This window comes from Rana temporaria, chromosome 5, assembly GCF_905171775.1.
Source record: "Rana temporaria chromosome 5, aRanTem1.1, whole genome shotgun sequence".
Lineage (NCBI taxonomy): Eukaryota > Metazoa > Chordata > Amphibia > Anura > Ranidae > Rana > Rana temporaria.
The window spans coordinates 72433129-72445661 of NC_053493.1; the positions used below are offsets into that span (position 1 = coordinate 72433129).

General features: G+C 41.5%; 1 protein-coding gene across 1 annotated transcript in view; it reads right to left on the reverse strand.

The window, feature by feature from the left end:
• Window positions 1–12533, reverse strand: part of NOM1 (nucleolar protein with MIF4G domain 1) — a 39645-nt gene that overhangs the window by 4268 nt on the left and 22844 nt on the right. Inside the window, exons 4-8 of the mRNA XM_040352704.1 lie at window positions 11363–11686; window positions 8917–9027; window positions 5266–5427; window positions 2009–2130; window positions 937–1069 (exon numbers count right to left, since the gene is read on the reverse strand). Of these exons, the coding sequence (XP_040208638.1) occupies window positions 937–1069; window positions 2009–2130; window positions 5266–5427; window positions 8917–9027; window positions 11363–11686 (852 nt within the window). The remainder of the gene's footprint in view (window positions 1–936; window positions 1070–2008; window positions 2131–5265; window positions 5428–8916; window positions 9028–11362; window positions 11687–12533) is intronic.

Below are 12533 nucleotides of genomic sequence, written 5' to 3' on the forward strand. Positions count from 1 at the left end.
TTTTATAGCACTGATCGCTATAAAAATGTTAATGGTCCCAAAAATGTGTCCGAAGTGTCCGCCATAATGTCGCAGTACTGATAAAAAGCGCTGATCGCCGCCATTACTAGTAAAAAAAAATATTAATAAAAATGCCATAAAACTATCCCCCATTTTGTAAACACTATAACTTTTGCGCAAACCAATCAAACGCTTATTGCAATTTTTTTTTTTACGAAAAAATGTAGAAGAATACGTATCGGCCTAAACTAAGGAATTTTTATATTATATATATATATATATATATATATATATATATATATATATATATATATATATATATATAGGGATATTGATTATAGCAAAAAGTATTAATTTTTTTCAAAATTGTCGCTCTATTTTTGTTTATAGTCCAAAAAATAAAAACCGCAGAGGTGATCAAATACCACCAAAAGAAAGCTCTATTTGTGGGAAAAAAAGTACGCCAATTTTGTTTGGGAGCCACGCCGCACGACCGCGCAATTGTCAGTTAAATGGATGCAGTGCCGAATCGCAAAAAGTGGCCTGGTCTTTGACCAGCAATATGGTCCGGGGCTGAAGTTGTTAAAGAAACAGCCAGTGGTGAAATGCAATTACAAAGCGCTTTAGTTTGTTTGATAGCTCTATAGTATTTGCAACACCTATCTAGAGACATGAAACTTTATTCTTATGTAATTTCACTGCCTTCCCAAGGAATCTCATTTCTGCTCTTAAAATAAAAGATAAGCAGAATTTATAACCAACATGGGAGTATAATGCTGCATCATAAAATGTTTATTCATTGCTTTTAAACAGAATAACGTTTGTTTTTTATCTTATAAAAGATTATCAGTGGGAATGGATTGAAATGACTAAAGTTACTTTCACACGTCAAACAATGTCTTGGAGTAAGAACTTCATTTTGAGGGCATGCATTACCAGAAACCTTCTGTCGTATTCACAAAACTTGCTGGCTAGAAAGGCGTAGAATGGATTGTATCGCTTTTCCTGCAGACAGCAATCTATAAGGACATGTACAATCTCTCTCTCTTGATGGTCTTTCAACCCGAGCCTAAAAGGACACAAATGAAACTGTGAAGAGTCCACATATACAAATATATCACAAGATGATTGGGAAATAGCCAACCCACTGGACTGCAAGCTATTGATGTATTATAACCTGGGCAATCCCTACCAGCCAGAGTTGTGTCATGTAGCTCTTCACCCAAGGAAAACTACAGATTTCCCAGCCGTGACATACAATAGAACATTTTTATTAGGACAAATAAACCTGTTTAGTAACAGCAGCTACAGAGTACAGTAGTATTTAATAAATTTTACTTCCTCACCCCCAAACCAATTGAACCAGTTCTTAACCACTTCCCCCAGGTAGACATCACTTACTTTGAGTGAACATATCTGCAGCTACAGGCATCATCCAGATATTTATTTTTCAGCTGGGGATTCCCTACATTGCCCACCCCCTTCCCGCCGCCCTCCGGTGCTTCTCTGGCCTCTCCCGTGCTATCCGGGAGCCGGAGATTGAATCCAGCGGTAGCGGCTTACCATAGAGTTGGCCGGGGGTCAGACAGTACTGTAATTTGGCACCATTCTACGAGTGTGCACAATTTTAAAGTGTGACATGTTTGGCATCTATTTCTTTGGCTTCACATTATACAAAAACATTGGGGTAAATATTGATTTTTTTTTTTTATCATAAAAGTGTATCTCCAAAACAAAAAATATTGCAATGACCACCATTTTGTTCCCTAGGGTCTCTGCTAAAAAAATATTTTATTATATATATATATATATATATATATATATATATATATATATATATATATATATATATATATATATATATATATATATATATATATATATATATATATATATATATACATATACACTGTATATACATACATACACACACACATGATTTGAGGCATAGACAACTGAAGTTCACCGCAATAAGCCCACTTTATCACAGCCCATCAAGATAACTTACTTCAGCAACTTCTCAAAAGCATCCAGATAGTCTTCACTGGTCATTATAACACAGAAAATGTTCCTCCTGATGTCTGTGTTCATCCGCTGTTTGCGGGCCAGTTCCATGATCTTCGCACTGACCTTAAAGATAACACATCATCATAAATGTATTTCATAGCATTAAAAGAGACCCGTACTAAGAAAATATGAAAACTACCATTACTAAACTCTCCTACTCTTAAAAAAGTTTACTGTAAGTGCCCCTACCCCAAACAAATATGCACTGACTGTCAGTTGTACCTATTGGTAAGCCCCATTATAAGACTTACCTATAGGTACTGTAAATATCTCCTAAACCTGCGCAGTTTAGGAAATATTTACTGTATACTGCACCAACGATGTCATTGGCACATGTGCTGTGAAAAAAAACGCTGCCCATGCTGTTTCTTCAGAAGCGAGTGCCGTGACCGGCACGCGGCTCTGACCAATTACAGAGCCAGAGTCCGCAGCCCCGGAAAGGAAAAGAGGCGAAGATGGATGGGACCTGCAGCAGGGACGGCGCAGCCTTTGCTTGCCGGCAAGTGTCACAATTTGCTAGTATCCTCTTTCCCCCCTCCCCCGATGGTGCCCCCATAGCATGCTGCTCCCTCGTCATTGGCTGTCGCTGCTGTATCTGAGGCACAGGGAGAGAGCATCCGCTCTCGTGCACATTGCTGGATTGAGATTGGGCTCAGGTATGTTTTTAGACAGGGGGCGCTGCATGCAGAAGGTTTTTTCTTACCTTAGTGCAATAAAAAGGTAAAAAAAAACGTGCCTTTACAATCACTTTAAAGATCCTCCAGTCAGTTTCCGTTCAGTTTCTTCACCGAAAACTGACTGCATGGTGTGAACTAGAGCCATTGGAATACATGGAAAACACTGTGCATGCATTTTGTGCAGAGAAAAAAAAAAGCACACGGAACTGCGTCTGGTGTGAACTAGCACAGAATTGGCTCCCAATTCCTAATCTTCCCAAAACAATTAGGGCCAGTTCGCAGTTCCGTTCTGTTCCGTTCCGTGTGCTTTTAGTTCACACCATGCAGTCAGTATGTAGTCAGTTTCCGGTCCGTTTCTGGTGCAGAAACTGACCGAACCTGACTGTATTGGCGCAGAAAAAAAAATGGAACTGCATCTGGTGTGAACTGGCCCTTAAACCCCAAACCAACCCCTTAACCGGCCTCTATTCTTTACCCATTATCCTCCTCCCAAAGCTTAATCTAATTGGCCCCCTATATCTCAACTCAAACTAAACGATTGCCCACTATTTTTGATATAAAATACTCTTATTTTCTCTACTGTACTTTACAATTAGCAGCAATACCATTTAATTCTATGTGTATTCCGAAAATAAGGCAGGGGACAACAGTGGTGTTGCCTTGTTCTGAATTCTCCAAAGCAGTATATATATGAACGATCTACTGCTTGATAAAAAGTTAAGCATTTCAAATCATGGCCATATCAGAAGGGGTTTTTGCTTTATAGCTGTAAAGACATCATAACTAATAAGATTTCACAGACTTACTCATATCCTTTAAAAAACACAAACTTGCCACTTCCTACTGCACCAAAACATATGTACTGTACACTATGTACATATTAACTACCCAGAAAGCAGAACACAACTTTACTACTAAAAAGGAACTCTCTGCCTTGAAGGTATAAATACAGTGAAAAACAAAACAGCAAAATACAGACCTATTTTGTAAAAGTCGTAAGAAGTCATATGCACATTGTGGAGATTACATAAAGTATATATATATATATATATATATATATATATATATATATATATATATATATATATATATATATATATATATATATATATATATATATATATATATATATATATATATATATATATATATATATATATATTGGGGCGGCCGATATTTTACCCCCCCCCCCCCATCTCAGAAAATCTAGGGTGGGGAGGAGGTAATTGTTTAGGGTGGAGTTTGGGGTGCAGCCTATCAGTGTCCATCAGTGCCACCTCATAATTATAAAAAAAAAGGGGGGGTACAGAGAGAGGTGGCTGTGGAGGAGGGGGGTACAGAGAGGTGGTTGTGGAGCCACCTCTCTGTACCCCCCTCCTCCACAGCCACCTCTCTCTGATTGGATAAATGAATGAATGACTTGTATAGCGCTACTCATGCAAACTGAATCGCCTCTGGGTGCTTTTTCCAGCCAGTGTCTGCTTGGCTGGTGCGGTCATTTTACCCCCGTAGTATCGTGACACACAGTCATACACACAGATTATATATATATATCTCTCTGTACCCCCTCCTCCACAACCACCTCTCTGTACCCACCCTCCCTCCACAGCCAACTCTCTGTACCCCCCCTCCTCCACAGCCACCTCTCTGTACCCCCCCTCCTCCACAGCCACCTCTCTGTACCCCCCCTCCTCCACAGCCACCTCTCTGTACCCCCCCCCCCCTCCCCCACAGTCACCTCTCTGTACTGGGCGTGGGTGGGGATGCTTTGCGGAGAGGAATGGATGGTGCTGGCAGCTAGGCGTGGATGGGGATGCGTTGTGGAGACTGGATGGATGTGCTGAGCGTGGGTGGGGATGCCTTGTGGAGAGGGATGGATGGTGCTGGGCGTGGGTGGGGATGTGTTGTGGAGAGGGATGGATGGTGCTGGGCGTAGGTGGGTATGCGTTGTGGAGAGGGGTGGGTGGGGATGCATTGTGTGTGGAGTGGAATGGATGGTGCTGAGCGTGGGTGGGGATGCGTTGTGGAGAGGGATGGATGGTGCTGGGCGGAGGTGGGGATGCGTTGTGGAGAGGGGTGGGTGGGGATGCATTGTGTATGGAGTGGAATGGATGGTGCTGGCCATGGGTGGGGATGCATTGTGGAGAGGGGTGGGTGGGGATGCGTTGGAGAGGGATGGATGGTGCTGGACGTGGGTGGGGATGAGTTGTGGAGAGGGATGAGTACTTTTTTTCCTCCTTCCCCTCACTTCTATAGTGGCCAGCTGCTGCGCAGGTGAAAGATTCATAGTGTGGCAGCAGGAAATCGGCCTGGCTTCCACAATAATCGGCCGATGCGATTGCTTAAAAACGGGCAAACATCGGCCGATATATCGGTCGACCTCCAATATATATCTCCTTTAAACTATATAAACAGCTAAATAAATCTCAGTATTACCGTTTCTAATTTTAGAGGAAGAGATAAAAAAAAAAAAAAGTGTTACTTATACTATATTCATGGGTCAAATCTCTAGTTTCCATACCTTGCCAAGAGACTGTTCCGACTTCCCCGAAGACTCGTTGATCATTGGTGCTCCACTCCACGATGACCCAACAATCCACCATCTTCCAACTTTTTCAGCTTCCAAGAGGTTCTCCAGCGACACGCGGAGGCGAGTGTCACTGCCAGACGCACTGCTGTGAACCTTCACAAAAACAGTCAACAAGAACACCATGTAAAAATACGCTACAAACATAAAGACTACTGTTGAAAAAGATATGGAAAATACGTGAAAATATAAATGATCCATATTAAAGTACTTTTAACATCAGGAAAAAAATGGAAGTCCGAATGGCTCATTCATGGCTGGATTAGAGCCCGATTTGAGTGCGACTTGCAATGATTGAGTGAGAAATTAGCTATGTAGGTCTTCCACTGTGGCAAGAATAAGATTTTCTGGCAAGGGGAAGTGCTTGTAATTACACAAAAAAATTCAGCACAGATCTTTCTCTCATCTACAGACAAGATGGAGGGAAAAGTTAAAGGATAAGTTCACTTTTTACGGCATATTACGCCTATATTTAGGGTGCAATGTGTAACATGCTCCTGCACATGTCCAAATCACAACCCCCTTCGATGCAAGTGGGTGAAGATCTTCTCCCCTCACCCACTGTCACATTTTGTCCACAAAGTTGAGTCATTACTTCACGGTAATGAGTGAACTGTCACCGAAAACATACGGAGCAGCGTTGGTGGCGCTCGGTAGTGCTAGAGAGACTGGTGCCGGTCTAAAAGGCACAACATCATGTGAGTGCATTTCAAATGTTTTTTTTACTAATAAAGCGGTATTTTTGGAGCATATTATACTATGTTGAGCCCCTTGTTTTAAGAAAATCATAGCATCACCTCATGGAAAGAGGGAAACAGTGAGCGGGCTGGAAAGAGAGGAAACATCCATTTTACACCTGGGAAACAGCGCGTTGATTGATCTTAACCACTTAACCCCCGGACCATATTGCTGCCCAAAGACCAGAGCACTTTTTGCGATTCGGGACTACGTCGCTTTAACTGACAATTGCGCTGTCGTGCGACGTGGCTCCCAAACAAAATTGGCGTCCTTTTTTTCCCACAAATAGGGCTTTCTTTTGGTGGTATTTGATCACCTATTTTTTGCGCTATAAACAAAAATAGAGCGACAATTTGGAAAAAAAATCATATTTTTTACTTTTTGCTATAATAAATATCACCCAAAAATATATAAAACAACATTTTTTTTCCTCAGTTTAGGCCGATACGTATTCTTCTACATATTTTTCGTAAAAAAAAAAAAAAAAAAATCGCAATAAGCGTTTATTGATTGGTTTGCACAAAAGTTATAGCGTTTACAAAATAGGGGGTATTTTTATGGCATTTTTATTAATATATATTTTTTTACTAGTAATGGCGGCGATCAGCGATTTTTTTCGGTACTGCGACATTATGGCGGACACTTCGGACACTTTTGACACATTTTTGGGACCATTGGCATTTTTATAGCGATCAGTGCTATAAAAATGCATTGGATTACTATAAAAATGCCACTGGCAGTGAAGGGGTTAACACTAGGGGGCGGGGAAGGGGTTAAGTATGTTCCCTGGGTGTGTTTTTACTGTGGGGGGGGGGGGTGGCCTCACTAGGGGAAACACTGATCTTCTGTTCATACTTCTGTTCAGCTCCCGGTCCCCGCTCTGTAACGAGCAATCACGGGTGCCCAGCGGCGATCGCGCCCGCCGGGCACCCGCACGGGAGTCGCCCCTAGTGGCCGCAAACAGAGCCGACGTAGTATGGCGGGCTCTCGCCCAGGAGAGGCGACCTGCCGCCGTAGAATGAAAATGGCGGCTGGTCGGCAAGTAGTTAAAGGCGATTATTACATTTGGGTCTGGTGAGTGTGCATTTTGGAAGTTGGTGGCACAACTGGTGGAAGATTCACTTTTGATCCATTCACCTTACGGAGCCCTTTTAAGTTTTTCGATTTCGTGGAGTATTGGACTCTTATGCCGCGTAAACACGATCATTTTTCGGGTTGTAAAAAACTACGCTTTTCTGCCTCTAGAAAAAACAAATTTTCTTTCAACTTCATCATTAAAAACGGCGTTGCCTACACACGATAGTGGAAAAAAAAATGCTCTAGCAAAGCGTGGTGACGTACAACATGTACGACGGCACTATAAAGGGGACGTTCCATTCGGATGACGCCACCCTTGGGGCTGCTTTAGCCGATTTTGTGTTAGTAAAAAAGACGATTTGCGCTTTTCTGTCTGTTGCAGCGTGATGAATGTGCTTACTCCATTATGAACGGTAGTTTTACCAGAACGAGCGCTCCCGTCTCATAACTTGCTTCTGAGCATGGGCGGGTTTTTCACGTCGTTAAAGCCCACACACGATAATTTTTTACAACCCGAAAAACAACAGTTTCAAACGTCATGAAAAAATAGAGCATGTTCGATTTTTGTTTTGCCGTTTTTCAGAACCCGAAAAATGCTCTGAAGCCCACACACGATCGTTTTAAATGACATTTTTTAAAAACGTTGTTTTTTACAACCCGAAAAATGATCGTGTGTACGCGGCATAATGTATTGAATTCATATTTTTGAAACAGTCACTTTTGGTTTTTCTAGTGTATTTATTTTTAGATTTAACAATGCTGTTGGTTTATTATTTGTATTATTTATAGAATTAATATTAGGATCAGCGCAGTAGGCTATGCAATACCCCACTCATTACATGCTGCCTCCCCAGTGCTCCTCATTGCCCTGCATACATTCTAGCAGAAACTGCAAAATACATACATTACTTTCATGTTTTTCTATGCAAACATGTGACAGCAAAACTCTGTCTTCTGATGGCAAGGAACTCCCCTGCTGATGCCGCTCAGAGCAGTGGATGCTGGAGGCTGACGTCGCTGCTCTGATATCAATTGTTGGACCTCAATGCAACAGAGGAGATGCAGCTTTGTAGTCACATAAATAAACATAAATAAATAAAAAAAAATTGATTTCTGCTAAAATGTCTGGCGTGCAATGGAGCACTGGGGAAGCTGCAGTTAAAAACACTTGGTATTGCTCAGACGAAATTTCTACTTTAAACTTTTATCAAAATCAAGAACCAGTTAATGTGGTTGTAAATGCTCTCCTATACCCAGTGAAGTGAACAGCCTCAGATGATACACCGAGATTAAAAAAATCTCCTACATAAGTTTTACATATATATGTATGTATATCTGCGGTCTTTCTCTTTCTAGATTCCTTGGAAAGTGCAGATTGTGTTACAAATCTTTTTTCCTGTTTCAGCAGCACATAGGGCTGGGTGTGGAGCCGGGCTTACACTGTGCGAGAGCTGACTGGAGGAAAGACCACCCCCCCCCCCTACATAGGCAGAGGAATGAAGGAACATGTAGGGCTTTACTGTGAATAGACAAGCTCTCCATCCATCTCTAAGCCCCCTTCTCAACACAAATTTTCATTTTCAACTGCTGGTGTGTCAGAGAACTTGTCAGAAGTCATCATGCTGATAACAAAGGAACGGAGCAGCAGAAAGAAGCGGCACTTAGAGCGTTGGAGAGACATAAGTAAAAACTACAGCAATACGTGCCTAGGTCAGATTTCATGAATAGGGTTTACAACCACTTTAAATAATGTTTCTAAAGTATTCTTACCAAAGTGCGTTGCAATTTACGCAGCTTCTCCACAGGTTCAGGGTCATAGCCTGGTATCTTGCGCATATCGTTGTTCTTTAATGCGAGCATCGTCTCCAGCATAAATCTAACCTGCGGGTTGATAAAAAAAAAAAATACAAAATAACTACACCATCTGTGAAACCTATATAAAAAGCCACACTAAACCTTAATGTGCACAGATTCAGCTTTATGTAAAATGTTGCAAAAAACAGCCAATCTCAGATCAAGCTTCGTTAGACTGAGCAGTCTGTTGCTCACCTTTCCACTGAACATTGCGATCAACAATTACATTGCATGATATAATAATGACTTATGTAAATAAATGAAATTAGAAACCATAAGTGACAATATGAATGGAAACACGGACTGCAGTTACTCTGATCTCAGCTGCAAGCTCTCTCTCAGCCACCATGTGACAGCACTGGGCAAATCACTATGTAATGTCACATTAGGACGAAAGAGGGCATAACATATTCCTCCAAACACACAGTATCGGGTATTGTCATTGCTCCAGGCAGCTGAACTGTGTAGGTGGGGTTGAAGGAAAGCAGAATATGTCCTGCTGGAAAATGAATCTGCGATTCCAAAATGTGCATCTTATATGCCTTTCTAGATACAAGAGCTATTTGTCATCAGTGCCATCTAATTGTTTGCTCTATGGCTTTGTTCAACACCAATTCTTATTTTTTGTACCACATGTTGTTCAATAAAGCAATCCTGGTTATAAAAAAAAAAAAAAAAAAAATACAAAATAAAAAACACAATACAAAAAAAAAAAAAAGATCTTCTCTCAGATCCCAGATCTGTTCTTGGATACAGCTTTAGGCTGGTCACTGCTGGTTAAAGTGGGACGGGAACAAAATAATTTTCTTGTGAACAAAGTGGCAACAAATTAAACAAGGGGTGTCCAACCTGCGGCCCAAGACAGCTATGAATGCAAACACAGAATCGTATGCTTACTGTAAGCCCTTACCTACTGGGCACTTCTACCCCTTCCTGCCCAGGAGAATTTTCACTGTACACATATGACATTTTTATCATTTTGAAAAACAAAAAACCTTTTCTTAATTTTGTAAACAGGAAATTTTTCTCCTTCACTGATAAGGCTGCACCGATGGGCACAAATAGGCAGCACTGACAAGACTGCACTAATTTGCAGCACTGATTAACAGTGTAAATTTCCCTTTTCACACTTGCCGGTTCTCTCCTGTGGCTATGACAGTGTGAAGAATTGAATGCCGACAACCGGCAAGTGTGTTTACATTGTGATTGGCTGCAAGTGGACACTGATCAAAAGTTAAAGAGCTCCTGTGATCGGCAGTTTACCTCAATCTGTGATCAGATGCCCCCCCAAGAATTGGAAAACCGCGCTATACCTTTCATTTGGCTATAGCGTGGTCGGGAAGTGGTTACAAACTTTGATTTTCTTTTTGTAAAAATGCATTTACACTTAGTAAACACATGCGGCTGAAGAAAAATTTGACAGTGTCTCTTTACTAAACTTCTAGAAGTTTTATCTTCCCAAAGACAAATATCCCACTCTTCACAATCACACCTCATTCAGGTAATCACTTTTTGGCAGCATCTATATTTGCCAGCAACTATTTTCAAGCATGAAGCACACGAAGGGCAAAATTAGAACCAAAATACCTGCAGGTGTTTATGAAAAGCAGTATATTGCTCTAGTTTTATGTTGCTCTTTTTTTTACTTTTACTACTGTATGACTTTTTACAATGCCGTACACAAATTACAATTTTATCATTTTTTTTCACACAAATAGAGCTTTCTTTTGGTGGTATTTAATCACCGCTGGGTTTTTTATTTTTTGTTTAACAAACAAACATGGAACATTTTGCAAACAATAAAAATAAAAACACATGTTTCATAGTTTCTTATAAAATTGTGCAAACAGCTAATTTTTCTCCTTCATTGATATGCACTGATGAGGCGGCACTGGTGGGCACCGATAGGCACAGATAAGGCAGCACAAATAGGTGACACTGATAGGCACTGTTGTACACTGGCACAGGCAGCTGTTCTCCTTGAACGGGACTGATGTCCCTCTGACAGCCGCCGGTGAGCGCCTTCTTTTTTCTCCTCACGCCATCAGCCGATTACCGACTCTGTTTACATCACATGATCAATTGTCATCGGCTGACAGCTGATCACGTGGTAAGGGGTTGGAATCGACCCCTTACTCCGACCAGCCGAGTCTCATTGACTCGCTGATCACAGGGCGCGCAGGCCGCTCGAGAACGGGAGGACATCCATTGACGCCCTCCCGGCAAATTAGGTCCGCGCTGTAGCCGTCTTTCGGCTATAGAGCGGATCTGAAGTAGTTAAACCACACATATAAGCTCTTAGTCAAGGTATAATGAACTTTCAGGCCAATAAATGAATACATAAATTGTTGTTTTTTTTTACCCGAGTATGATCTTGGAATTCCTTATCCATAGCATTCGCCTTGTTTTGTGCCTCACTTATCAGCTCCTTCAAAGCCAGAGCATCGTCCTTTCTCAAGGAGAAGCCAACATTTTTCAGAAGCATCAGGATCAGCTCTATGTTCCTTTCTGTAAACGTGGACACCAGTAACTTCAATATGTCAAACAGCAGGCGAGCATCAATGACGTGGAAGTTGTACAGATGTCCTATAATGGTGAGCAGGTTATCACACTCTTTACTTTCTCCAATGTCTTGATGCAGGTCATGAAACTGCTGTACCACCGTTTCCAAGATATGCGCACCAACCTAAAAAGAAGGTCACAAGAAGGTTAGAAGATATTGAAACGCACAGTCTGAGGTTTTCTTCTTTTTTTAAAAGGGAATTTATGGCATTTAACACAAATTGTTAGACTGTGTACCCTATTTTTCGGACCATAAGGCACACTATCATTGAGCGCCTGTTAACAGATTTTTTTCCATACATAAGGCGCACCGGGTTATAAGGCTCACGCGAGTATAGAAAATTAATGAATGAATGCACACACCTCCGTCACACGCAAGCGCCAGCTCCGAAATGCCGTCGCATTCCAGTGACGTCACCGTGGCTCGCTCTGCGCCCCATGCCTCGCTTTCAACAGTGTCACCGTACCAGCTAGTTCCACTGCTATACGGACGGTTCGACATAGAGGGGCATAGGAGCATTTTACAGCTTATATTTGGACGTTACAGTAGAGACTATTTCCATGATCTACATGCCGGATCTCTACTATTTACATGTAAGTGGATGCTGTAAACCTATCATGTATGTCTGTAATGCTCAATACAACCATACATTAGGCGCACCGCATTATAAGGCGCACTGTCGATTTTTGAGAAAATGAAAGGATTTTAAGTGCGCCTTATAGTCCGAAAAGTATGGCAATATGTTTTTTTGCTGGCTGCATATGAATATCTCATATTTCCATCTGCATGGACCAGGCACACTCAAAGCCACTCCTTCAGAATATCTGTAAAGAAGAGGTTTACTGCAATGCTGTGAATAGCCTGTATTGTGCATAGGTCTGAACAATCAAAGACCAATTATACACACAGAGGAAATAGGAAGGTCACGCCATCTTTCCCTCCTCTGTTTCCTAATAAACACTTTCAGCCA